The sequence below is a fragment of the Mauremys reevesii genome, linkage group 6, assembly GCF_016161935.1.
Source record: "Mauremys reevesii isolate NIE-2019 linkage group 6, ASM1616193v1, whole genome shotgun sequence".
Taxonomy (NCBI): Eukaryota; Metazoa; Chordata; order Testudines; family Geoemydidae; genus Mauremys; species Mauremys reevesii.
In genome coordinates, this window is record NC_052628.1 from 83,284,495 (window position 1) to 83,312,474 (window position 27,980).

At 41.1% G+C, this 27,980-nt stretch overlaps 1 protein-coding gene across 4 annotated transcripts; it reads left to right on the forward strand.

Annotated features, from left to right (window-relative positions):
• The first annotated feature begins 135 nt into the window (after positions 1 to 135).
• SLC35D2 (solute carrier family 35 member D2) lies at positions 136 to 27,966 on the forward strand. 4 transcript variants are annotated; one of them, XM_039545976.1, is made up of 12 exons: positions 147 to 770; positions 5,471 to 5,504; positions 6,146 to 6,232; positions 9,988 to 10,055; positions 11,990 to 12,061; positions 13,164 to 13,232; positions 15,799 to 15,901; positions 17,854 to 17,946; positions 22,081 to 22,148; positions 23,572 to 23,650; positions 26,480 to 26,562; positions 27,300 to 27,966. In XM_039545976.1, exons 1-12 carry the CDS (start codon positions 634 to 636, stop codon positions 27,385 to 27,387), a joined length of 981 nt encoding a protein of 326 aa, XP_039401910.1. In that variant the 5' UTR covers positions 147 to 633; the 3' UTR covers positions 27,388 to 27,966. The 4 variants fall into 4 exon arrangements, with proteins under 4 accessions (XP_039401913.1, XP_039401911.1, XP_039401912.1 ...); XM_039545979.1 differs by lacking the exons at positions 26,480 to 26,562; positions 27,300 to 27,966 and adding an exon at positions 26,101 to 26,318 and having other exon boundaries at positions 136 to 770; XM_039545977.1 differs by lacking the exon at positions 11,990 to 12,061 and having other exon boundaries at positions 141 to 770.
• The last annotated feature ends 14 nt before the right edge of the window (positions 27,967 to 27,980 follow it).

Consider the following 27,980-nt stretch of genomic DNA (forward strand, 5'->3'; position numbering starts at 1 on the left):
CTCTAGATCTGAACGTCCTTTTCTATTTTTTTTTTAAATCATACCTACAGGCCCCCTGCTTACATGCACCTTTATGTGCATTTCACACAAACGTACGAGTGAATATGTATTTTTGAGCGAGAGGAAGGCAAAGAAGCCCCCTGTCTGGGACGCGGGAGGAAACCAATCAGCTCGTGTCACCCCAGTGCTCAGCCGGGACTGATGAGGTGCTAGTCAGTCTACCCAACTTTTCCACGCGACAGCCTACGAGCTGGAGCTGCTGTTCTCGGCATCTCCCTGCTGCGGGGCGGGGCCCCATCCACTCCGGGGCTCAGCCTGAGCCCGTGCATGGGCATGGCTGGGATCCAGCAGCGCACCTGGACGATGGGACCTTGAGCCCGGGCGCGCCCTGCCCCAGCCACACGCCGCCGAGGTTTCAGCAGGAGAGAGACGGAGGCAGCAGCGAGGCGCCCCGCTGCGGAGGGAGGGGACTGGCTGGGCGCGATCTCTTCCTGTTTCGCTGCCTTGGTGCTGGGGCGGCCGCACTTGCCCCGGGTGCTGCTGCGGGGTGGGCATGTCCGGCGGCGCGGCTCGCCGCTCTCCAGGGCCCGGGTTTTGTTGTCTGCGGCACAGGCACGTTGCACGTACGAGGAGATGAGCGCTAGGCAGGCCGAGGAGGAGCCGGCTGCTGCCGCCCATGCGCCGCTGCCCAGGCTGCTTTCCGCCTTCTTCTATGGAACCTGCTCTTTCCTCATCGTCCTGGTGAACAAGACCGTGCTGACCACTTACCGGTGAGACGAGGGGCCAGGACTCGGGTCCCTCTGTCCGGCTCCTCCCCAGCTTCACTTCCCGAGCTCCCGGAAAACGCCACTCACGCACACACGCAATTTGCCAGCTGCAAAAGGAATATTTATGCTGGGGCTGGCCCTGAATCCTCCAAAGTGAGCGCGGGATCCAACCCCAATCCCAGATGCTGCCACCTTCCCTTTCCCCACCCCCGGGCTCCCTCTGCAAATCCGTGGGTAGGAATAGCCATTTTTGGAGGGGCCCGAGGAAGGATTAAAGGTGTCTGCACCAAAACATATGTATAACGAGGGTTAGAGTTACACTTCCTTCGTTCAGGGTGTGCTGGCTCATTGGATAACTTGCTGTGGTGCAAACACCAGATACCTGCACTTTACAGGCTCACTTTCATCCTGAAGGATCTCAAAGTGTACATAAGGACCATAAGTGAAATAATGGAGCCATAGCTCCAGTGAAGGGCAGAGGCAACCATACAGTGAAATGCACTACTGGGGGGTTGGGGAACATACTTGTATATAGATAAATATATTAAGATTTTACTTATATGCCAGACAACTCTGCCTGTTTTAATGGGAGACACCAACATCCAGGGTCCCCATAGATTATGTAATCTAATTGGCCACCTACATCATCTATGTCTAATGCTGGTTCTGTACAGAGGATAAATCAGCAGTAAATTACACGTGCTATGTTGAGGAAAGTTTATGTTCTTTGATTTTCACCTGTAAGACAGTGTTGGTCAAGTGATTCAATTCAAAGTTTGTCTTATCAAGGAATCTCTAGAGTTGCAAAGGAAACACTTTTTCCATTGCAAAGTAGGTTGGTTTACAATATCCGTACAGTCAAACAACGTTCACAGTAATGTTTTCATCACTGTAAACGGTGTCTGTAATTTTGAGTACAATGATGTAGTTGTGATGCTGACAGAGCAGGTGCCAGCTCATGCCCAGGCTTCACTGAACACTTACAAATGCATAGCTCGAAACCAGTCTTGTTTACCTGTGTGTTAGCATTATCAAAATAGATATTAGATATTAAATTGATAAGATATTAGATGTTTTGTGTTTATACTTCATAAAATGCTTGTAGGATGCTGCATGTATTGATCTCATTTATAATCTTTATAGCCCATGGTGTAAAGCTATATTGAGTGCTTGCACCTCTGTAATTGTGTATCTCAACAAACCGGAAAAGAAGCATTGATTAAGGTAAAGTGCTCGCCCTGCATACAAGAATGGTCCATTGAAAGCAATTGATATATTCTGTAGCATCAGAGACTTTGTTGATTGCATTCCTAACTGCCTCCCAGAAGAAGAGAACTCATCCCATCAGTTTTGGGCTCTGGAGAGGAGGGGATAAAAATCCCTGTCAAGGAGAAATTGAATCTCTTGTATGCTATCTGGACTCTGAGTGGCAAGGATTCCTAAACGTAAGTATAGCGATCCCCATGCCATTTGGCATGGGTTAGCCCTGAAAAAAGACATTTTGCATTGACCAATCACTACAGCGCTGTCATTCTTAGGATTTAGACTGCAACTCATTTGTGTTATATGCTTGCTTGCTGGCTTTAATCTGTAAATAACTCATTTCTTTTTCTTAATAACCCTTTAGTTAGTTTATTACAGAGTTGGCTACAAGGGTTGTCTTGGTGTGAGATCTAAGATACCAATTGGTCTGGGATAAGTGACCAGTCTCTTGGGACTGGGAGCAACCTGAATATTTTGTGCTTTTTGGTGTAAGTGACCATTTATCACTAAATCCAGCTTGCCTGGGTGGCAAGATAGACTGGAGAGCCTAAGGGGACTGTCTGTGACTCCATGGTAAGACAGTTATAGTGATTCAGAAGTTCACATTTTTTACTGGGCTGGTAAAATCTAATTGTAGAACATACCACCAGTTTGGAGTGTCTGTCCTGTTTCTGACAGTCTGCCCTGAGGTAGGCACTCACAGTCGTGAGCCACTCCAGCCTGACAATAGTAATAGACTTATAAGTGGTCAAGCACTCACTGAAACTGACATTTACAAAGATCAGGCAGGGAAGTGGTTAATCCAGGGGTCGGCAACCTCTGGCACGTGGCTCACCAGGGTGGGCCGGGCCAATTTGTTTACCTGCCACGTCCACAGGTTCGGCCGATTGCGGCTCCCACTGGCCGCAGTTTGCCACTCCACGCCAATTGGGGCTGGATGGAAGAATTTTTTGATGTGCTGCATTTTAAGGTACAGTAACTACACACTTAAAGTCGTCCCGGTTAACGTTGTTTCATTGCTGATCAGTTAGGGAACATGCTCGTTGAAACTTACGCAATGCTCCCTTATAATGTTTGGCAGCCGCCTGCTTTGTCCACTGCTTGCAGGAAGAGCAGCCTGTTGCAGCTAGCTGGTGGGGGCTTGGAACCAGGGTGGGCCAGGAGCCCCCCATCAACTCCTCGCTCCCCTAAGTTCCCTGTGTGGCAGCCGCCCAGCAGGCTATCAATTGCCGGCAGTTCAGCTGTCCCTCCTCCAACTGCCATGTGCTGCTCCTGCCCTCTGCCTTGGAGCTGCTCCCGGGAGCCTCCTGCTTGCTGTGCAGGGAGGGAGAGAGAGGGGGGCTAATGTCAGGTGTCCCCCTCCCCCCTACTTCTGTCCCCCGCTTACCCCTTCTCCATATAGAGCAGGGTGGGGACACGGCAGGGTTCCGGATAGATAGAGCTTGCTGGCCACAGCTGCTGTCTCAACTTCCTGATATACTTAAAAAGGCAATATACTTAGAGTGGTGTCAGCGTACTTAAAGGGGCAATGCACATCTCTCCCTCTCTCTCCCACACACTGCCATGTCTCTGTCTGTCTGTCTCTGTCTGCCATGGTGTCTCCCCTCCCTCCATTCATGCTGCCTTGTAGAGTGTGAGGCTACATTAACAATAATGTGCTAACCCTTGAGGGCTCAGCCAAATGCTAGTTCATTATTTAGCAGTAAGGCATTCCCTGGGAAATATCCCACCCTCTTTCACATTCTAACGTCACCACCCTCAACCAAACTTCACAATCATCATTGCTGTGTACAGTATTAAATTGTTTAAAACTTGTACTGTGTGTGTATATATATATATGTATATTTTATAGTTTTTTGTCCTGTGAAATTTTTTTCCCTGGAACCTAACCCCGCCCCCTTTTACATTAATTCTTATGGGGAAATTGGATTCGCTTAACATCGTTTTGCTTAAAGTCGCATTTTTCAGGAACATAACTAGGTTAAGTGAGGAGTTACCGTATACAAAGGAAAACAGTTGTAAAACTAAAAATAGACTTCTATTAAATTAATAATAAACAAAAGATATTACATCTTTTGGCTTGAAACAATAATCACATTCAGTCACAGTCCTCTTGGCCAGATGTTACTTCCTGGATTCCTCAGCCTTAGCTAAAGAATATTGCTGTCTTTACAGAGCCCAATCTCTCTCTTTTTTAACTTATTTATTCCAGTCTTTATCAGAAGCTGGAAAAGAGGGTATACAATTTCTCCTGCATTTGCTGAAAGTTAATGCTGTTTGAAACATACAACTATGGTCTATTACGTGTCTCCCAGATCCTGATATAATACAAGCTTTCATTTGTTGTATAGGTGAATACAGACTGTGTACTAATATAGTGATGAACAGAATATGTAATAAATCCATCAGTTAATATCCTGTCTCTTCCATTCTCTATTTCCGGAATCTCATCTCTATTTCCCAGTGGTTTTATCTCTTTTGGACCTTCTTGACCCTCTTTTTATATTATGGTTGGAGTATAGTTATGACATTCTTCCTGCTCTGTTCAGATTGTTTCTACTGCTAACAGTACAGTCCTGGTCCGAGGTCACTCAGCTGAGAAGGGTACTTCCTAGTACTTGTTCAGTGGTGCTGTAACAGTTTTTCACAACCTCTGTGATTCATAATCACATTGTCATGGAGTGCTGGACGCTGGATACCTGCAGTTAGAAAGCTTGCCAAGAAATCAGATGCTTGCTTTCTTAAGCTACATGCAGACTTGCACCAAAATAGGGTCTAATACATATGTTTTGCTACTGTGGTGAAAGTTTGTGTGCACACCAACCCTGGTGCCGACCAGTTCTGCAAGATGCGAAGTGCCTCCTGGGAAGCAGTGACTATTACATTCATGAAGAGTTTGCACCCACAGATTCCAGCCTGTGTTTCTGTGGGATAAGAAGCATCTGTGGAAACTTGTTGCTAGACCCATCTCCTAACATCAAGATACCCATGGAGAATTAGTGCCTTATGGATTAAAAAAAGATCCTTGGGGGCTTTATGATTCTACAAATATCCTACTCAAACTGCATCCCTTCCATTGAAGTATCTTTGCTTTGAGCTGAGGCCAATCCACAGGGTGGAGAAATAGGCTTTTTTTTTTTTTTTTTTTTTAAGCAGCCAATGTATGTTTCTGCAACATTTATACAGCCTGTGATGTATTGCATTTTGGGGGATGGAGGGAGAGAATTGCCTTTGACTAAAATAGTGCAAGATTACTTGGAACTTCAGTGACAGTTGCCGGTTGCTCAGCACTTTTGAAAATTTGGCCAGTCATGTAGGTATCTAACATGGATTTAGACACCCATTTTTGCTAAGCTTGGCCTAAAGGAATAGGAACCCTATTGCTTCCTCACACTTTTGTTGTTGTGATATGCATGTTTATAGTTCTCTCTTCTTTTCAGATTCCCATCTCCAATGGTTCTTGGAATTGGACAAGTATGTTCAACAATAAAGCTTAATATACTATAGTTAAGATTGATAATGAAATTAAGTGCTTTCATCTTACAGTGCAGTAATACTGTTATGGAAGAAATCACTCTTCCTCACAGTTTATCTTTTTTAACAACCTGGAGAAAATTAGGATCCAATTCATCCCTTATGTGGGAAAACCCATGTAGAGGACTGGAAATGCCACAAACTTTCTCTTGCAAAATTCAGTCAACAAGATGCTCAGCCCTCAAAATCTGCTAGTTCCCCAGATCCATATGGATCCCAGGGGATCCACTGAAGACCTGGGATATATGTGTGGTGGCACTGTCTCTGCATTCCCTCATAGTTTTCTTAAATTCCCTTGCAGTTTGCTAATAGGGATCCACATAATTTTTGTTCTTTGCCTACAGAGGCCGAGGGGAAAATAAAGCTGAGTGCAATGGTGTAGCAGGAAAAGGGAGAAATCCTTGTTGAAACTGATAAAAGACATATATAAACATTTGTCTACACGGGGAATGAAAAGAGTTGATGACTCAAAGAAGGAGTGGGTGGGGAAAATAGAGCCTGAGAGGGAAGCAGTTGTTTTATATGTAAGTTTAAAATAGTGTTTGGCTCTTACATTGTGTCTTGCTTTTCTTTTTTTTTAGATGACAACCACCATACTTATTCTGTATGTGTCAAAATTAAATAAGATTATTCACTTCCCTGATTTTGACAAAAGTATCCCTGTGAAGGTATGAAATGTCTGGATTTTGAAACTAGAAGGAAATTGTACCTTTGTCAATAGTCTTCTTACTGTGGTTTTTTCAAAAATGTTTTCTTAGTTTTCAAAAATTGCAAACATTCTGATTTTTCCAGATGTTCCAGGAAATTTTGATTTTGTATCTTTATTTTATTAACTTGTTGTAAGTAGATAATTTAATTTCATTATAACAATCTTGCATTTTATAGAGACAGAATTAAATTGCAGTTTGATTATGTAGTTTGGGTTTGGCATGAGAGAGGATGCATTTGAGACGGTAATGTCTAACAATAAAATTATCTTCTCAGATCAGCCCCACAGTTTGACTCCAGTATTCTGCAGTGGGAAAACACTATTATTTTTATTTATATATTATGTGTAAACAGGACCCATTGTACTACATGCACTACATACACATAGTAAGAGTGCTTATAGTCTGAAAAGGCAAGACAAAGGTAGGGTGACCAGATGTCCCGATTTTATAGGGACAGTCCCGATTTTTGGGACTTTTTCTTATATAGGCTCCTATTAACCCCTACCCCCATCCCGATTTTTCACATTTGCTGTCTGGTCACCCTAGACAAAGGATAGGAGACAGGATTTATTATCTCAGTTTGTCATACTGGGAGCTGAGGCACAGAGTGAATAAGGCACTGATCCTGCAGTGAAATGCACATAGGCAGACTGTTACACCACTGCAGAATGCCATGGAAGTCACTGGGACTTTAGATGGGTGCAGAGGTCTGCCCGTGTGCATCATTTTTGCAGGATCAGGGCCTAAATGCTTTGCCCAAGGTCACACAGGAAGTCTGGGTTCAATTCCCAGCTCTTCCATTGATCTCGTCAGTCCCAGTCTGGTACCTTAATTACAGAACCATCCTTCCTATAGGGCCTAAGAAGTTTGACCATGTGCACACCTTACAACTAAAGAGCCTGATTCCATGAGCCCTATTTACATGGAATTCCCATTGAAATCAATGGGACTTCTGTGTATAGAAGTCTTGCAGGAACAGCTATGACCGTGGGGGACACCTGTCTCAGTGGGTAGGTTGGTACTAACGAGCAGTAGCACAAATCTCACAGACGTATTGGATCCTTGAGACCATCTTGTTCCCCATCCATACTGCTCTGCACATACATTCTTTCCATGCTGTACCCTCTGTGCCAGGCATTTCTTTTATATTTTTCAATATTAATGCTTTGGAGGTTTTCTGGGACTACATCTTGAGCAATCGGTGTTGCAACATTTCAGCAGTTATTTACCAGCCGTAATACCGGATTTTCCTAGTCTCAACACGTCAGTTGCATTTATATTTGTTGATTCTTCTACTTTGTAAAGTGTGTTTAGGCTGTAATTAACTGTAGAACAGTTAGACTCCCTTTCACTTTCAAGTTCTCTTATGTCACTGTGGCTTCTCACTCCCAGCACAGAGTACTCCAGCATTGCTCTTATCCATCATGCTGTAGGAGAGCCAGAGGCCACAAGATGAAACACAAAGGCCTCCTGCTAGATGCCAAACACTCTCCACTCCTCTAGAGTTGAGAGTGCTCAGCAATTTGCATGATTGGACCCACATTTGAGATGGAGAATCTTTAAATTACAAATAAATTTAATCTGAACTTTGAATTTGAGACATGAGCCTGCAAACTGCTGATTTCAGTAGGAGAAGCTCTTAGTATTTGGTTTTTGTTTGGCAAATTTTTCACTGCCCTGTGGGATTGTGCGAGGTGAGCTGCAGTTATCTGTGGTTTTTCACCATTACAATAAGTGAAAATATATTCTCTTTTCCATTGCACTCGGTTCCATTTTCACCCCATATCTAAAGTTCTCTTTCTGGATAAAATGCTGCAGCAGGGGGTTGTTATTACTAAATGTTTTCAGGGTCATGAGAGATTTACAGGCTATAAATAAACTGTCGCTCTTTTCCGCCTCCGTCTCCTTTGTTCTTCCCTTCCACTTGAGAGCAAATATGGCATAATTTAAAAAATAAATAAAATGTTCATGTCTATATGCTTTTGTCACATAGAGCTTTAGAAACACAGAATTCGTTGTCTCTTGGGGAACACACACAGCAACACCAGGCATGGTTGAGGCATGTTTTCCCCTCCCATGCTGATCCAGCTCTGCTAGCTCATGCAGAGCCAGGCCAGAGCTATGGCTCCTCTCCATCCTCTCTGGTTACCTCTGTTGGCTTTAGACTCCCTGGTCTTTCTGTGTCAGGGATACATAGCTCCTTGCATGCTCTTTTCAGGCTAGATGCAATGTGTTGTTGTTATTTGTTTGTTGTGGTAGGGCCTAAAGGCTCCTGTCAGAGTCATAGGGTTGTCAGCTTTCTAATCACACAAAACCGAACACTCCTGCCCCAAGGCCCCGCCCATGCCCTGCCCCTTTTCTGAGGTCCTGCCTCTGCTCACTCCATCCCCCCTCCCTCCACCGCTCACTCTCCCCTCGCACTCCACCCTCACTCACTTTCACTGGGCTGGGGCAGGGGGTTGGGCTGGGGGTGGAGTTGGGTTTGAGGACTCTGGCTGGGGGTGCGGCCAGGCATAAGAGTTTTGAGGTGGAGGAGGGAGCTCAGGGCTGGGGCAGGGTGTGCAGGGTGCAGACTCCAGGAGGGAGTTTGGGTGCAGGAGGGAAATCCGAGCTGGGACGGGGGTTGGGGTATGGGAAGGGCTTGGGGTGCAGAGTCCTGGCAGTGCCTACCGTGGCTCTCAGGAAGCGGCCCCCAGGTCCCTGCCGTGCAGCCCCTAGGCACATGGGTGGCCAGGAAGGCTCACACTCACAGGTGCTGCCCCCACAGCTCCCATTGGTCATGGTTCCTGGCCAGTGGGCACTGCGGAGCTGACACTAGGGGAGGGGGCAGCACCTGGAGTCTCCTTAGCTGCCCATATGCCTAGGGTCACAAGGACCTGCTGGCCACTTCTGGGAGCTGCATGGAGCTAGGGCTGAAAACTGGATGCCTGGCAACCCTCCAGTGTCAGGACCACATTTTTATAGGTGCTGCCCTAAAGGGCCTGCAGTCTAACCTACCCCTAAACATTTAATTTTTCTTTTCAGCAGTCTGTATAATTTATATTATCATAGAATATCAGGGTTGGAAGGGACCTCAGGAGGTCATCTAGCCCAACCCCCCCTTCTCAAAGCAGGGCAAATTCCTACTTAGTTTTTTTTTTTTAAAACCCCAATTCCCTAAATGGCCCCCTCAAGGATTGAACTCACAATCCTGGGTTTAGTAGGCCAATGCTCAAACCACTGAGCTATCCCTTATTGTTCACTAAGACTCCTCAATAGCTGTACTTAAAATAATCTTTTTCTATACATAGTGGTATATGCTCCTCTGTGTACTCTATTGTGTCCTTACAGATCAGTTGTGCTTTCATTCCACCTGCTCAATTGCTTTCTGTTTTAAATCTAAATAAAACCAGTTGGTCTAGGCTAATAATCGAGTATTCATTTTGCAAAAGTGAAACTAGTCAAGTGCTGAGTATTTCTTTTTTAACCTATATTGGGCCAGATCCTCAGCTAATGTAATTCAGTGTTGCTCTATTGGAGTCAATAGAGCTATGCCAATGAAAACCAGTTGAGGATCTGGTTTGATAAAGTCAATGGATGTGAGGTTCTTTTTTCCCCCCTAAGAAAAAAAATCTCTTTTAGGAATGAAAGAATTGTACACAATTAAAATAAATCAAAGTTCCTCAATAGTAAAGCATAGCTCTAATCTGAATTGTACTCTGACTTTATTGCAGTTGTTTCCTCTGCCTCTGCTTTATGTTGGAAATCACATAAGTGGATTAACAAGCACCAGCAAACTAAGGTACAGTAAACACAGGTCATAGCTAGACCATTTGGTTTTTATAATTTTATTCTTGTAGGTACAAAGTATAAGGTTAAAGGTTAAGATTTTCAAAGTAGTGCCGGGGACCTAGCTGCACATTAATTTTAATGGATGATGTATGACTAAATCCCCTGCACTGCTTTGCAAATCTCAACCAAAGCAGCTGATCAGTTTACAATCTCTGTACTGCCTTTAGGAGAGATTAGCATGGTCTGTACCAACAGAGAGCGTGAATGCAGTTTCACTGCATAGATGAATGTGTTTGTTAAATGTTTTCCTCTCTTCATGTGAATGGCCAGCATTCCATGGGTAGCCCAACAAGAGGGGTGAAACCTGTAAGAAAAATGCCTTTACGTGCATATGAATAGTTTTGAGATCTATGGTGAAAAGCCCTATATAAGAGCTAGGTATTATTATTTTATGTATTTTATGTATTTTCCTTTGTATACAAAAGTCTTGCATGAGTTATGTAGAATGGTATGGGGAGGTATGGAATTCACATGTAGTAGGAAGGACAGGCTGTGGACAGGCGGCATACATACATACATACATTTTCTGTATGCCCTGAACACTACTCCATGGTGGTTGCCTTCACACCAGGGCTGCAGGTATAAGGATTATTGGCAGGACTGAGATGACCTAGGATCTGCTATATGAATTGAGAGACCGAGCTCCCAGTGGAAGGGGATCCTAGGCAGCATGATTGTAGTAGCACCTGAGGCTGTAGTAGTGCCCATGGAGCAATTTCCAATAATGTTATACTCGAGGGTCCCAAACGGTAGTCTATGGAGCTGGGGCTGATGGTCCTTAGTAATTAATTTGCTCATGTGAATTTGGAATTGCCTTCAGCTCAACAAAATCTAACAATGAGTATTGTAGTTTGGTTCACAAATTATTTTGAAATACAAAGATATTGGTCTATTATAATTTAAAATGCAAGACACCCATCTCCCACTGCAAAAATATACTTTTAGATTTACTCATCACAATTTTGGGCCATGATTTCATATTATAACATTAAGGAATACTGCAGTTTTTTAATTGTTAATATGTAATTCACCATATGAAATTTTCCACTTCACATCTAGTTTTTGAAAGAATATGTCCTGAAGACAAGATATAGATGTATAAATCCAAGATTGCAGTGAGTTGCAAGCCTGAAACTAGGATTTGTATAATTTTTTTAACATGATCACTAGTCCTTACCTTGTAAAAGGGATTAATTGGTCCAGGTGGCTGAGGTGTTTAATTTCCAAAACATCAGCTGCAAAGACCCCATAATGCATCATTCTGTGTATCCTAACAATCTGTTATTCAAATACAACAATTTTTTTTGATAGACAGGGTTACTACTGATTTACATGATTCTAGTATGTTCCATCTTTTTAGTTATGTTTCATTTTTTAAATACAAAACCTGTTTGATGTTAAGCACAATCCCTTGAATTATATTTCTTATATTCATTTATGGAACCACATTCACTGGTCATCTTTAAACTTTATAATAAAGGCCCTGATTATTTATTATAACCAGCATTTCTCCAGAAAACTTCAATTCATAGGGGCTGCATTAGATAGAATCTGAAAATACAGTAATGATTTCTATTCCTTTTCCTCTTTTCGAACTCTGAGGAGCTTTGTAACAGGTAGCCGGGTTTTGTTTGTTTTGAAAAATTGGCAGGACTCTTTATTTGCAATGATTATGTTATCTAATCTGACTCTGGTGTCAGACTGACATTTTTATGTGTGGTAACAGGCTGAGAATTCGTTTTGCTAAGTTCTTAAGGCTCGTTTATTTAGTTCATCTTCTGCTTAGTGAATTTTGGTAAGAACTAAACGAATAAAAATGCTTGGCATTTGACACAGTGCTTGGATCATTTTTTTTCTTTTTTCTTTTTTCCTTTTTTTGGACAGTTTACCGATGTTTACAGTGCTCAGGAAGTTTACCATTCCACTCACATTACTGCTGGAAATCATCATACTTGGGTGATTTTTGTTTTTGTTTGTTTGTTTCATTTGCAAAATACCTTTTATTTTATGTCATTACCAAGTGGAGGATTTGTGGTATTCAGTCAGGATGTTGCATGGCTGATTTTCACTGATTAGAGAAACTCAGAGAAAAGTATAGAAACTAGTTAGAATTTTACTTGTGAAAATAAAAAAAAATACATTTTTGTGGATCTAGGACAAAATCCGCTCACTTTAATTCATATGAGTGAGTCCAGTGACTTCACTTCGCCTGAGTAAGATAAGCAGGGTTTGGTCCAAATTGTTGTTTGGCTAAGGTCTGCTCTTTTTAGACACCAGTCCTGAAAACTGCTCCAAACAGGCAGAGCCTTGTGCCCACATGGAGCCCTGTTGAAGTCAGTGGAGCTATGCAGGAGGCTGCTCATACAGAGCAGCTTGCTGGGTTGGCCTTAAAATATACTTGCTCAATAAGGCAAAGTGGGCATCTACCAATCTGTGTAAACAGCATTCTTTGGCCAAATTAATTAAAAATAAATCAGTTGTTTGGTATAAAAGAAATTAGAGTTGTAATAACCAGCCCCAGAATCAATAGACCAAATCATACTGTCACCCCATTGAAGACTGCGGTTGCATCAGTGTACCTGAGACAGAATTTGTCCCACTGTCACCAGCATTGAAACATATTTTTCTTGGCTTTACTTTGGAAATTATCTAGCAGCAGAGGACCTTTGACAATTTGTGATCCTGTTTATCGAGCTGTGTTTACAGAACCCAAAATATTAGAGTATTAGCATTTTGTTACAATAACAATATCTCAAGAAAGACTATACTTAAATTATGACAAGATTAGCAAAGTAAAACATTAATAAGAATCCTGTCAAACTGCAGATTTTATTACTTACTGGTTTTATATTTTCACAGGGTCAAATCCTGAAGGCTTTACAGGCAGAACTCTCCTTCATGTCAGAAAGAACTTTGCCTGCTTAGGGTTACCAAGATTTGTCCTTCTGTTAGTTATTTTCCAAATACTAATTGTTTTTGAAGCCTTTTAAATGGACTGGAAGCCAGTTAGTTTCTCTTCTAATATTCTAAATATGAACTTGTCTAATTTTTGTTACAGGAAACGATATTCACTGGGTATTATAGTCAGCATATTTACCATCATTCTTGGGGCTTTCATAGCCGCTGGGTAAGGCTTTCATTTGTTCTCATTAAATAATGTTTGAAGTTTATTTTTTTCTTTGTTATTAAGGGGCAGATCTGCCCCTGGATGAGTGCAAATCCTATTAAAGAAATAAATTAGAGAAGAGATCTACTAAAGTGGATGCGGGGAGGGGCGGGTCACAAGCATATAAGGGCAAAATCTAGTTCTTACTGAACAATGTCTCTGTTACCTACATTTTTACTAGATTTTGCATATACATGCTAATTTAAATAACACAGCAAGCCAAGAATACACAAGAGCAACTGTTTTTCCTTGATAAAATTCTAAATATAACATAATCAAACATAAGAACCACCCCCGCCAGTTCGAGAGAAGGTGGGTGGTCTGTTGGTTGTCATGTAATTAGAGTAGGCAGTGTACATAGTTCATATACTTTTGGACAAGTTTAAAGTTGAGATGGATCACTTTGTGGGGGGGCACAGAGGGCAGGGGCTGTATTCTAATGTCTCATCTGCCTTTCCTGTTAGAAAATTATTTTATTTGGATGGAATTCCATAAGAAATGTAGAATATTTTGGTTAGCTACATACAAAGTATAAAGCAGTTAGGTATTGTCAGGGTTCCCTCCCCACTCTGAACTTTAGGGTACAGACGTGGGGACCCGCATGAAGACCCCCTAAAATTATTTCTACCAGCTTAGGTTAAAAACTCCCCAAGGCACAATTTTTCTCTTATACCTTGGATTAAGTAATGCTGCCACCACCAAGTAATTTAAACAAACATTTAGGGAGGGCCACTTGGAGCCCTACCTTCCCCAAATATCCCCCCTACACCCCCTTTTCTGGGCAGGCTTGAGAATAATCCCCCAAGCCCCTTTCCTGGGGAGGCATGAGAATAATATCCTCACCAATTGGTACAGGTGAACACAGACCCAAACCCTTGGATCTTAAAACAATGAAAAATCAATCAGGTTCTTAAAAGAAGAATTTTAATTAAAGAAAAGGTAAAAGAATTACCTCTGTAAAATCAGGATGGTAAGTACTTACAGAATAACAAAAGATTCCAGAATACGGAGGCAAAAGCTTAAAGTTAAAAAACTAGGCATAAACCTCCCTCTTACACAAAGGAAAACACAAGCCAAAATAAAAGTAAACTAATGCATTTCCTTGCTAAATACTTACTAACTATAGGAGTTGGACTGCTTGCTTCCTTGATCTGACTCCGGCAAGCACACAGAACAGACAGACCAAGCCTTTGCCCCCCAGATTTGAAAGTATCTTGTCCCCTTATTGGTCCTTTTGGTCAGGTGCCAGCCAGGTTACCTGAGCTTCTTAACCCTTTACAGGTAAGGAGATTTTGTGCCTCTGGCCAGGAGGGACCCCACAGCACTGTATACAGAAAGGTGGTCACCCTTCCCTTTATATTTATGACAGGTATAGTTGAATGAATAATTTCCATCTGACATGAATTTAATGTCTCCACCATCATTTAAACAAATTGCCCTATTTGAGAATAGTAACCAAACAACACTGAAGAGACAGTTATTTCCCGTTGGATTCTACTTATAAAAATTGGGTAGATTCTAAACCTTAGTTACTGCTTGTGTGAAAATGTTCAGTATGTATTGGACATGTTGTTAGAACTGAGCTAGATGGAAAAACGGGGCAAAAGTAGAATGGAACAGTACTGACAGTCCTTTATTGCATGAATTTCTGTGAAGAGCTGACTTGTTTGTAATATTGAAATTTGTGGAAATGTAAAATAGTTCAGCGTACAAAAAAGACTGAAGGCAAAACTCTGAATTTGCTGGGGTTTTCAAGGTTTATATTCTTGTCTCTATGTGTGTGTGTGTATATACAGTAACTCCTCACTTAAAGTTGTCCCAGTTAAGTTGTTTCATTGTTACTTTGCTGGTCAGTTAGGGAACATGCTCATTTAAAGTTGTGCAATACTCCCTTATAACGTTGTTTGGCAACTGCCTGCTTTGTCCACTGCTTGCAGAAAGAGCAACCCGTTGGAGCTAGCTGGTGGGGGCTTGGAACCAGGCTGAACTGGCAGCCCCCCCATCAGTTCCCCTAAGTTCCCTGTGTGGCAGCCGCCCAGCAGGCTATCAATTGCCGGCAGTTCAGCTGTCCCTCCCCCGACTGCCATGGGCTGCTCCTGCCCTCTGCCTTGGAGCTGCTCTCTGGAGCGTCCTGCTTGAGGGCTCAGCCGATTGCTAGTTCATCATTTAGCAGTAAGGCATTCTCTGGGAAATATCGCACCCTCTGACTTCACCACCTCAACCAAGCTTCACAATCATCATCTCTGTGTACGAGTATTAAATTGTTTGTTTAAAACGTATACTCTGTGTGTGTGTGTGTGTGTGTGTGTGTATATATAGAGAGAGAGAGTCTTTTGTCTGGTGAAAAAAATTTCCCTGGAACCTAACCCCCCCATTACATTATTTCTTAGGGGGAAATTGGATTCGTTTAACATCATTTTGCTTAAAGTTGCATTTTTCAGGAACATAATTACAACGTTAACTGAGGCGTTACTGTGTGTGTGTGTGTGTGTGTGTGTGTAATATATATATATATATTTTTTTCCAGATCAGATCTCTCTTTTAATTTGGAAGGCTACATCTTTGTGTTACTAAATGATATCTTCACAGCAGCAAATGGAGTATACACTAAACAGAAAATAGATCCAAAGGTAATTTTGAGGTGATCAGGTTGCACCTCGTCATTTTGTGCATGTGATAAAGGAAAGTCATCTATTGTTATATGACTTCTTGCGTACAAGTGGGGTAACACCAAATTGAACAAAGAGAGTCAATTTCTTTTGCCTTCATGTTCCAGATAATATACATACTCTAATATAGATTGGCTTAGGGAGAAGCTGTTAGGAATTTCTCAGCCCACACACGGGTGAGTAACGTGTTCGATTTTCACCCAGGTTAGCCTTTGAGGCAGAGTGTAACATAATCTTGTTTTACTAAAGAAGGAAAAAATAAACGTCACTTTCCCAAAAAGTAATTCTATCCAGAAACTAGAGTAAAAGCAAAATGTGTTTACGATATCATGCATATCTGGAGGAGAACAACTTTTTGGCCACAAATGATCTTTATCAAAGCAAAAGATTATATAAAATGAGCTGGGAGTGATGTTAATCTCAATCCAGTTCTTAGTAGCCAAGTGTTTTCTATCACTAAATGTGCCAACTGTTGTGGTGATGCTGGTATAGGGTGACCAGACAGCAAATGTGGAAAACCGGGACAAGGGGTGAGGGTGGGGGTAATAGGAGCCTATATAAGAAAAAGACCCAAAATTTGAGACTGTCCTTATAAAATCGGGACATCTGGTCACCCTATACTGGTATAACAGGTGGCTTTGGAGAGCCCTGGAACTGAACGTGCATGGAAAATGAACCATCTTGCCCCAGTGGGTGATTCCATAAGAACATAGCATATAAGTAAGAACTTCGTGGAAGGTTGCCTCTTTCCATGCTGTACCCACCTGGGTGGGTATTGTGACCCCATTAAGCATTTAATATCACAATCATTTTACACTTTTTTTTCCAAACTAACAACATCTTTTAATTTTACTCTGTTTGTTATTTTTAAAATGAAACCATTTTGGAGTTGTAATTTTTCTTTCCTTCAGTTTTTCTTGCATTTTTCTAACACAGAAATGACCAAAACAAAAAATGGTGCAAGAATAAACTAACACAAAAGAACAGATCCCTTGTAATTCAAGAAGCAATTTGCTCTCCAAAACAAGAAGTGTTGTAAAGCTGGCAGGCTTTATAGCCTTAAACACCAAGCATTAAACACTTTGGGTGAAATTCTGTCCCTTCTGAAGTCGATGTGAGTTTTACCACTGACTTCACTGGGGCCAGGATTTCATCCCTACAATGGGTATATGTCCTTTAGTAATCAAAGAGGTCAAACTGAACCGATTCTGTACATTGTACTCCATCTATTTCTGCAGAATTTAAGCTTTCATTTTAAAACAAAAATTAAAACCCAGATATTTGGCTACAGTCAGGGACCACACGGTGTAGCTAAAAGGTGACCTTTGCACTCCCCTGATTCTTGGCTTCCCCTGTACCAGGCAAATCCCCCAACAAAATATACAGCGGCCTCAAGATTGCTCTAGGTTACATCAGTTGCCAGTGACTCAAAGCGCTCCATATTACCACCCTGGGATCATCCCTTTTCTCCTCGTCACACCCACTACACCGGGGCTGGGGAGGTGATGTAGGACTGTGTCAGCCCTACACTACTGAAGATTTATCCTATGCTAGATGTGGTGAGTTTTCTCATGGACAGTTATGTCAGGCTAAATCCTTCAGCTGTGTGACACAAACCAGTTAAAGATTTAGACCTAACTGAGTTTCTAACTGTATGGTTATGGATATGTATGTTTGAATGTGAACCAGTGCAGTGTTGCTTTACTGAGTCTGCCGACAGGCTAACTGAAATGGTAGCTCAGCTCAGTGTTTAGTTTTGACACCTAATGGTAACAAATTTGTCATTTAAATTGTACTGCATGAAGTTTTGCACATTCATAAATAAATTGCTTGAAGTGATGTTGGTTGTTACAGGGATGTTGGTTGTTATCAAATGGTCCAGGTTTACAAAAGGTGTGTTTCATTTTTCACAGGAGCTGGGAAAATATGGTGTCCTTTTCTATAATGCTTATTTTATGGTGATACCCACAACGATTATTAGCTTCTTCACTGGAGACCTTCAGCAGGTGAGCAGCGCTGTTAGACATCTCAGACTAGTACACTACCCTAATTATTTCACCCCTTTTAGTTATTTTGCTGTATCTAGAGTTCCTTGGAACAAAATGGTCTAGCCCCATTCTCCAAACTTAGGGCCACATTCTGCCCTGAACTACATCTCTGTGCGATCCTGTTAATTTCATTCGGATTGCACATGGTGTTAGTCCAGCTATGTTCTGGCCATAAATTCTTCAGCCAGCTAGGAAGATTTTTTTTTTCAATGTAGTGAAGTTAAATGACACAAAATGATGAGTAATCACGTTGTAAATTCACTTTCCCACTTTTTCTCCATGATAAATAACCAATAAAGCTACACTAATTAGCACAAGAGTCTTTCCTTTTGACCTTTTCCATTACAGTTAGAACTTTGAGATTACTACTCTCAGTATCTCTCATTTTGACTCTCTACTTTTACAAGGCACCTTTTCCTCTGTATTTGGAGGCCAGCATTTGGATTCCATATAGCTTGGACTTTTTCTTCACCAGAAAGATCCTGCAAACCCTTACTGTAATTATTGGTCCTTAGCCATATTACTAGTCCTCTTTCAGTCAGTGTGCAAAACTTACTAATGACTAATGAATAGCAGCTGGAATTAGTGTGCCCAAAATAAGGCCCAAGCTGTGTCATGTGATTTATAAGCTTTCAGTTTTGCCAAATGCTCTAAAATGAGGCTATTAGCCAAAGCAAGCAACTTCCATGCCATCTATTCTTCTATCAAAGAGAGAATATTCAGAGTTAGCTAGACCCAGTTCCCACTTGTGACCTACATATCACTTAGTTATAAGCTCATGATAGCTCAGTGGCCCTTCATAGATAATTATAGCACATCAGTGGAGGCAGTGTTGCACAGTGGATGGAGCACTGGAGACCCACTTTCTATTCCTGGCTCTGCCACTGGCCTGCTGGATGACCTGGGGTAAGTCACATTGTCACTGCTCTGTGCCTCAGTTTCCCCATCTGTAAAATGGGGTTAATGACCCCTTTGTAAAGTGCTTTGCGATCTACTGCTGGAAAGTGCTATATAAGAGTTTATGTATTATTATTATTATTCATTATATTGTTCTTTGCTGCATGTTGTTGGGCACCTTGTTCTTTGTGACATTCATACTGGTGTGTTCCTATAATTATGCAGTTACCTGGAACATTGTCACCCACTACAAATATATTATGGCTTAGTTCAGTCCTTTGTGCAAAACATCATCTTGTGGCTTCAGTTCAGTGAACCGCTGTCCCCATCACAAAAAACACATCTGTCCTCCTGGTTGGCAGTCTCGGTGGAGGCTAAGCTTATGTGGTTATAGGGATCGAACTGCTGTCTCACACTTAGATGTGATCCCTGTAAGGCAGGGTTGAGGCATTTTGATGGGAATGCATGAGAAAGTCTGCTCTGCTGCAGTCTGCGCTATGCTTGTTCTGCGAATAAATCAAGGATTTCATTGTGCTGGGCTGTTGCTCTGGCACCTTTCACAAGCAATTTCATGCAGTTTATTTTTAAAAAGACTCTGCCCCACAAATGTATCATGGCTATTGAGAACACATATTTGTACCTATTAGAATTAAGTTCCATTACTATGAATAGGAGACACCTGTATAGCTGACCCAGCATGATTAATATTTACTTCAAATAATGGAAAATGCCATGGTAATGTAGAAACATTGACAAATGATCTGTAGATCAAGGGAGATACATGACAACCAGGTAAAAACAGGTAACAGAAATTTTTGTTGCTTTGGTGCTACATTACAAGGTTTTCTACTGTAATCCAACATGGTCACTGTGCAATCTGTGCCCTGTAGTGAGAAGAGACAACCACATGCCAACCAAAATATTTGTGTTCAATCTGTGTGGAATGGAAACTGTTCCCACTCCTGCTGACTCATACAGATCTGGTAGAGTAAAGCATCCCATAGGCTGTCTGTGAGGAAAGGGTAATCTAGGAGTGTCTTGTTATTAAATTGTCCTTAACACAGCTGGATGATTGATTGTTAGTGGAGTATGAACTAACAAAACAGAAATGAAGTGTCTTCAGTAATTGTAACAATCATGATTCCAGTTTATCATCAAAGTTAATGCAAATGAATCTTATTGACACATTTAGTAGTGACTGATATGTGATTTTTTTGTTTAGTTGTGTTTCTTCCCAAGGAACAACCTTCAGACTGATATATGAGCCTTTTGTTTGACTAGATAAATGAAATTTTTCAGATACGAAGTAGTCCTGCCCTTGCACACTGGGAACAAATCTTGTTAACATAAGCGAGTGTTTTGATCTCTCCCCCCCCGCCCCCACACACACAATTGCATATTTTTAGGGAGCAGAGTAAGGGCTTCTTTTCACCTCAAAGGCAAAAGCGTGTGCACTTCCAAGAAAATATTACCCAACACCCATATGTGAAAGTGGTAGAAAAATGAGTGTTCAGTATAGCTAGCCCTTCCTTTCATATGGCTATGCATAATGGGTGTTGTTAATCCCCAAAGCAGCTACAGCTAAGAATCCAAACAAGTCACTTGGGGGGTCTGATTTTCAAGATGTAGAGAGGTCAAATTGCATTTCTTCTTTGCGTGCACATTTACCATCTGTTCCCAGTAACTGGAGAACTGCATGTAAACAAGGCTAGCAGGTGCCTGCTTGCTTGTATGTGCGTAAATTCTTGCTTTGCATGCAACATGCAGTAAGTATGCTTGTAAAAGAAGATGTGGATCTTAACTCCACTTATGAAAACCAAGCCCTGGTTTACATCTGTGAAAGATAGCATAAAAGAGGGTGCGTTATTTTAATAGTTGAGGAAGTTTCCAAAGGTAAAGTCCCTCCCCCCTCGAAATTATACCTTACTGTTTGATACTGTTGCCCATCCCCATTGTATCTGCATGCTGAATCCTGCAAACACTTTCTCATATGAGTAGTCCCATTGAATTGTCAGTAGTCCTTACCTGGGTTGAGTAGAATGGGTCTAATTAAGTGAATAAGAATGATTTGCACGATTGGGGCTATAGTCCCTTCTATCCATGGATCTCCTAGTTCTTTACAAATATTTACATATTTTAGTCACAAAACACCCCTGTAAGATTAAGAATTATCATCTCCAGCTGTACAGGCAGAAATTGAGGCCCAGGCAGGTTAAGTGACTTGCCCTGGGTCACATCCAAAGCCTGTGGCAGAGAGGGAACTAGATCCTAGAGCTGCTTATATCTAATCTCATGCTTGAAAACCTTTGAAAAGTCACATTCATTTGTAATATCTCATGGAAAAGAAGGATTAGGGTCTGACCTTGTATCCAGTAATATCTGTAGCAATGCTCCCTTTGCTTTCAGTAGGTGCAGAATTAGGCCCTAAAAGCTGTGAATATGCAATACATTGATGGAATAGGTGTCTTTTCTGGAGAAGGTTTAATTCTTTATCGTTTCACTAGTTTTAGGTCTGGTCTACACTGCGGGGGGTAGCGATCTAAGATACGCCACTTCAGCTACGAGAATAGCATAGCTGAAGTCGATGTATCTTAGATTGAATTAAAATTTCTTACTTCGCATCCTCACAGTGCTGGATCGATGGCCGTGGCTCCCCTGTCAACTTTGCTTCTGCCTCTCGCACTGCTGGAGTTCAGCAGTCGATTGGAGAGTGATCGGGGATTGATTTATCGTGTCTACACTACATGCAATAAATTGATCCCCAATAGATTGATCGCTATCCGCCGATCCGGCGGGTAGTGTACACATACCCTTAGTGTAAATTCTAGTTTGTTGCATATTAATGATATGCACAATTAGGCAACAGCATCAATGAATGAGAGTTCAAACCAAGATTCTGTATAAAGAATTATTAATTTGTTGCATAGTGTTTGCAACATGCAGTCTAATGTGACTGCTCTGTAAAGATTGCTATACCAGACAAAATTAAAGAATATGTTTCAAATCAATTGTACTGTTAGCATGCTAAATGTATAAATCTATTTCCCAGATGAATATAAACCATCCATAATTCTAGCATGAATTGTAATCAATTGTTTTTCTTATTTTGGACATTTTCATTTTAACATTTCCATGAATGTATATACCGTATTTAATTATACAGTATTTAATTGCATATTTCTTTCTTTTTAACAGGTCACAGATTTCAAGCACTGGACAAATTTTTTATTTCTCTTTCAGTTTCTTCTCTCCTGCTTCATGGGGTAAGAAGACAGTGATAAATGAAGAGGTTTTAGTAGCAATTTTATTTCATCTCTCAGAAATGTGGTTAGTTAGGCAGAAAACAGTAAATACTCAAGATAGTTCTCTGGGAATTTCTAGGAGAATGTACTTCATTGAAATGTAAGATGGTAAAGCTCAGGACGTGGACTATGATCAGAACACTTGCTGGCATTTGTTGTTGTTTTTTAACTGTGGTGGTCAGAAACATGACTATAAAATGGCATCTCCAAATTATATGAGCTTATTTCACTGAGTTTAATAGACTGCATATTCTTTAGGGAGGGACCAAGTTTATTTATTCTTTAAAACACTTAGCACAATTCAGGGGCTATAAAAATGATGAATATGAATAAAACACAAGCCTTTGCTACAGTTAGCAGAGTAAATACAAATATAGGAAAGTGAGCTGGATTCTATTCTGTCTCACTGCATCACCAACCGGTGTCAAGTAAATACACATAACAAAATTGGTACTACTGGTGGTCAGGGGCAGCTCCAGGCACCAGCACGCCAAGCGCGTGCTAGGGCTGCAAGCCACGGGGGGCGCTCTGCCGGTCGCTGCGAGGGCGGCAGGCAGGTTGCCTTCGGCGGCATGCCTGCGGAGGGTCCACTGGTCCCGTGGCTTCGGTGGACCTCCCGCAGGCATGCTGCCGAATCCATGGGACCGGGGACCTCCCGCAGGCAAGCCGCCGAAGGCAGCCTGCCTGCTGTGCTTGGGGCAGCAAAATACCTAGAGCCGCCCCTGCTGGTGGTGATTTAAGAGGCAAAGAAGATGCAGCCTGATGCGCCTCTCAGGTGGGACTTGCACAGCTGACATTTATAAAAATCATTTTTAGACTTGTAATCTGAACAAATTTGGTATGAGAGTCAGTAAAAGAAACTAAACCATAATCCTACCATGTCTTTTTTTAGAGCTGTTTTTTTCAGAATGTTAAATGCACTTTAAAGGAACTGATAAGTTTGAGGACTTCAGTAGGGCCTTGATCATGTAAGGTCCTGAGCACTTCAAAGTGTTACTGGGCATCCTTGATTCCCATTGATGTTAATAAGAGATAAGGATGCTTGGCACCTTAGAAGCTGTCCGTGCCTTGAAGGATCAGGACCTAGGTCAGTTTAGTGGTAGTCCACAAACCTATGGACAGAGACAGAAACGCAATCTCTATAAAAGAAGCTGTAGCACAATTTAGTACTAGAAGTGCTAAGGTAAACCTTACTGTCCTGGGTCACTCTGAAGTGGGGCCATTCAGTACTGTACTTAATGTAACCCGTGTCAGTCATATGTTTTTTACTTTAAAAGTCATAAACCTTTTACTTCTGATTTAACTGGAATACTATTTTATAATGTTGAATTGTTTAATAGATTCATGTGGAATGAATTTACTAAGGTTTGTTTCTTTGCCTTAGGTTTCTCTTAATGTATTCTACAGTCTTGTGCAGCCATTACAATTCTGCACTTACGACATCAGTGGTTGGTGCAATCAAGGTAAGTGGTAGCAGGAAAAAAGAGTGAGAACACTGAAATAGTGAAGAATATTCAGAATATGGTGAAGAGTATTCAGTCACCAATTGTCTTGCTGATGTTGTGAGTATATGTATGAGCTGGAAACACAACAAATGGCTAATCCATGTCTTGGTGGCAGTGCTACATTTTCCATACAGGAGATCTACATTAGGAGAATGAGTATAATTTCTCCCAGGACTAAGTGAAGCTCAGATGTATTGTAGAAATGAACATGACTCAGGCCTTGCCTGCTTAATAAAGCTGCACCCGTGTAATTAAAGGCGTGATTTTAAACTGATTTAGTTAATCTGATGCAAGCTCCTGCGTGAACACATTTATTTCAGTTGGAGTGACTTATTTTGGTTTATCTTAAACCAATTCCTAATTGACTTAAGATAATACAAACAAAGCATGGTTTAACGAAACCAATTTACAATAACAAAAGTGCAACTCCCGCATATAGATAAGGCCTGAGTGTCCATGTGAGAAGGTCACTGACTGCATAAGCACCTCTTACCAGCCAATTCATGGAGGAGAACACAAGAGTTGTCAAATGAAAGAAGAGTACTGGTTTAAAAAAAAAAAAAAAAAAGCCTGGTAAAATGGTTCTCAGTCTGAACGAAGGAGAGAAGATCCTAAACATCTCCTCTAGAGTGGCCTTGGTTGGACTGGATGCAAAAGCTTAGAGAAGCCCCAATTGGATGGCTCCAGCATGTTTAAATTTGTCAAAGGAACATTCAAGTCGCTGTCTTCTGAATGTTTTCTAATTCTGGCAAGCATTGAAGTGGAAACCTTATCTCTCAGATCTGATCCATGCATTGTTGTTTTAAATTATGTACATGTGCCCTGAGACATCTGGATAGGGCACATCACAAATTGGAAAATAACTAAAGAAATGTGGATCATTACAGGCACAATAAAATCAATGCCACAGACGTTGCTTTCTAGACTGGTTCACATATTCCCACCCCAAATTTGAAGTGACATAAGAATCCTTTAGGCATTCCATCATAAACAGGGAACAAGGGTCTTCCAATACATGAAGACCCAAATAACATACTGAAATTTGGTCAATATAATAATGCCTGCATCTGTAATTTTCACTCCATGCATCTGAAGAAGTGGGTTTTTTACCCACGAAAGCTTATGCCCAAATAAATCTAAATAAATCTGTAAGGTGCCACCGGACTCCTTGTTGTTATTGTGGATACAGACTAACATGGCTACCCCCTGATACCAGAATTCTGACTCAAATCCACTCAATCTTTTTGGCTTGCACTGCAAGAGCACCGAAGACTTGGATTTTCCCTGGAAAATCACTGGTGAGCAAGATGGAAGGATGCCAAAGTCCTGAACAAACACTTAATTAAGGACCCAGTGGCTTTTCACTCCCCTAGGAAATATGGTCCACTTTGAATTGCATCCACACATCACAAGACAGATGCTCCTACCTTCCCCATAAATGGGGACTGAGATACAATCTTATTTGTGACTGTGGAAATGGATTTCAAAGTAGGGAACACATAATGAATGTCCCGAATGATCTGATCCTGGTGATATCTCTGCCATCCATTCTACGTCACGTGAAGCAATTAATTGGATTGCCAATTGAGGCTTGGACAGCTAACATTTTGTGTTAAGCCACACAAAAGAAGACAACGACTTAAAAATAGCATAACTAATTTCTGAAAGGTGTTTTGAATTTTGAAAGGCACTTTGTGACTCTAACACCCAATAGAAATGAGGTCATTGACCGAACTAGATTCCAAAATTTGTGAAACAAAAGTGTGGGCAAAATGAGCACAGTACATAATACCTTTCCATGAAAAAAATCATTTTTTGAAACTTTTTTTTTTATTATTAAAAGATCTGTCCATATTGACCTACGGCCAAATGGTCTGATTGCCTTTTCATGCTGCAGAGCAAAACACTGAACCCTGTAGAAGAACAATACATCATTTTTTATTTTATTTTGTTTATTTTCCAACACTTTTCCCCCCCCTCCTTTTTGAAGGACATGAGACCAATTTTCAGGAAATTGGAGGTGAAATGAATCTTAGAGTATGTCTTCACCGTGAGAAAGAATGTGTTCTTAACTTAGGCTAGCTAATCCATGTTAGCTAACTCAACTTAAAATGGCAATGAAAACACAGCAATGTAGCTTTTAACTCAGGTTAGCAGTGCGAGTTAGAGCCTAAAGGGGAGGCTGGCATTGAACTTGAGCTTCTAGCCCAAATTAAAGGCTGAATTGCTGCTGCAACTTCACTGCTATTTTAACCTGAGTTAAGAACACAGCCTTTTGCAGGGAAGAGGAACCCTCCTTATATCGCAAAAAGTAGCATCCATTTTTGAGGGGCCAGGGGGCCCCAATTTGTGCCTACAATTGAATAGCCAGTGCAAATCTGAATACCTGAACTTCTACACAATTGCAGATGTAAATCAAGACGCTGTAGACACAGATGCTGAGATTTTCACCTGAAAAAGAGAGGTTGGGCTCAGCTGAAAATGTACCCTGCAAAAAAGGTACATAGAAAAGTATTAAAGAAATAGTCCTTGGGATTTCTGGTCATTCAAAAACGTTCTACCTGAATCAGCTTGTAGTGAATTGTTCATATTTGGGAAAATGATGAATGTTTATTATATATTGTTTTTACATTATCAGTAAACTTGCCACACTGTGAAACTGATTTTAGTAATAGTCTTTGAAGGGACAACAACTAAACGTGTTCAAAAGCAAATTAACTTGATGACATTTAAATTCTCAGAGGCTAAAATTGTTTAGTAAATGCATGGCTTTTGATTTCTTTTCAGAATATATCCATTGCTTATATTGGAATGTTGGTTGGTGGAGACTACATATTCTCTATATTAAACTTTATAGGGCTAAATATTTGGTAAGTGGAATCTGAATGGTCTTCATTTGGTAAAACTGAGAAACTATTCCTTAATGAGCACTAGTTTGTTTTTGTTTCAGTTGGCCAATTTGGTTGAGGTAATTTTGAAACTTGTGGCTGGGCAAGTGCTATATGTTGCCTCAGGATGTAAAATTCATTAGGATCAGTTCTAATTTTTACGTCTATTTACGTCTATGTTTGTTTCTGTATATTTATTTTGTCATGTTAAGATTGTAATTATGTAGATATACCTGCAGTTTTACTACTAGGAGCTGTAGCTCATTAGCTCATGAGCAGAGCTGGGTCTTGTCAGTTTGGGGATGAGACAGCTAAGGAAACTCTAAGTATTGCAGGAAACGGGAATGTTGATTCAATATGAGATGTGCTCATCCATGTGACTTGTCACTGAATCTGTGTGCCAGGATGGTGTACTTTCAGTAGGAGTAATCATTCTTCATTTCCAGTTCTTAAAATGTGTTGTGTTACCTGCATCCCATCCCATATAGGTGCTATCGAGTGGTTATATATTGATTTTCCCCTTCCCCAGTATATTCAGGGCCAGATTCTCTGCTCATGTAAATCAGAGTAGCTCTAAGCTATATACATTGACACCAGCTGAGAATCTGGTTCTCTGTCTGTAAAGCACTTTGAAATCTTTTGGAAGGAAAGTTGTTATATACATATACGATTTTTGTCAGCAAGTATCTCTGATCCTGTGTCTGCTCTCTCTTCTTTAGCATGGCAGGAGGACTGAGATATTCATTTTTAACATTACGAGACCACCACAAGTCTAAGCAGCCTACAGATGTAGAAAACACGTCTTGATTCAAAGAGCTAGCAAAAATGAATAATGTGAAATGCAGTGAAGATGCAAGCTCACTAAACAGCACTGCCATGAAGTTAATCAAGGATATGCAGCAGGAATGTATCTGAAATGAGAAAACTCTACCTCAGTTACCATTGTGCGCACACATCTTATAGGCTCAAAAGTGTTCTTACACACAGTGGCACAACTTATTTTTGTTTTATTCTTTTACACCAAGACTGACTTATAATATGGGAACATCTATCCAAAGTAATTGGCTAGTTGTGACTGTCTTTATTCTTCTTGCCATTGACAATATTTGTACTCAGCCAATTCTTAAATTTCTTACTCAGTTTTCATCAATCCTTGTGAGGCAAAACTCCCACTAAAGACAATGGGGGCTTCATTCATTTCTGTCCTGTATCTTGCAGACTTGTTTATATCTACAAGGAGTGTGTACAATGCTACCAAATCAAAATGGTTTTACACCCACTTTGCACTAGTGTAAATGACTGCACAACTGGATCCTGGCTCACTACAAAAGCGGTTTCCCCTCTCTTGGTATTGACACCTCCTCATCAGTTATTGGGAGTGGACCACATCCAGTCTGACT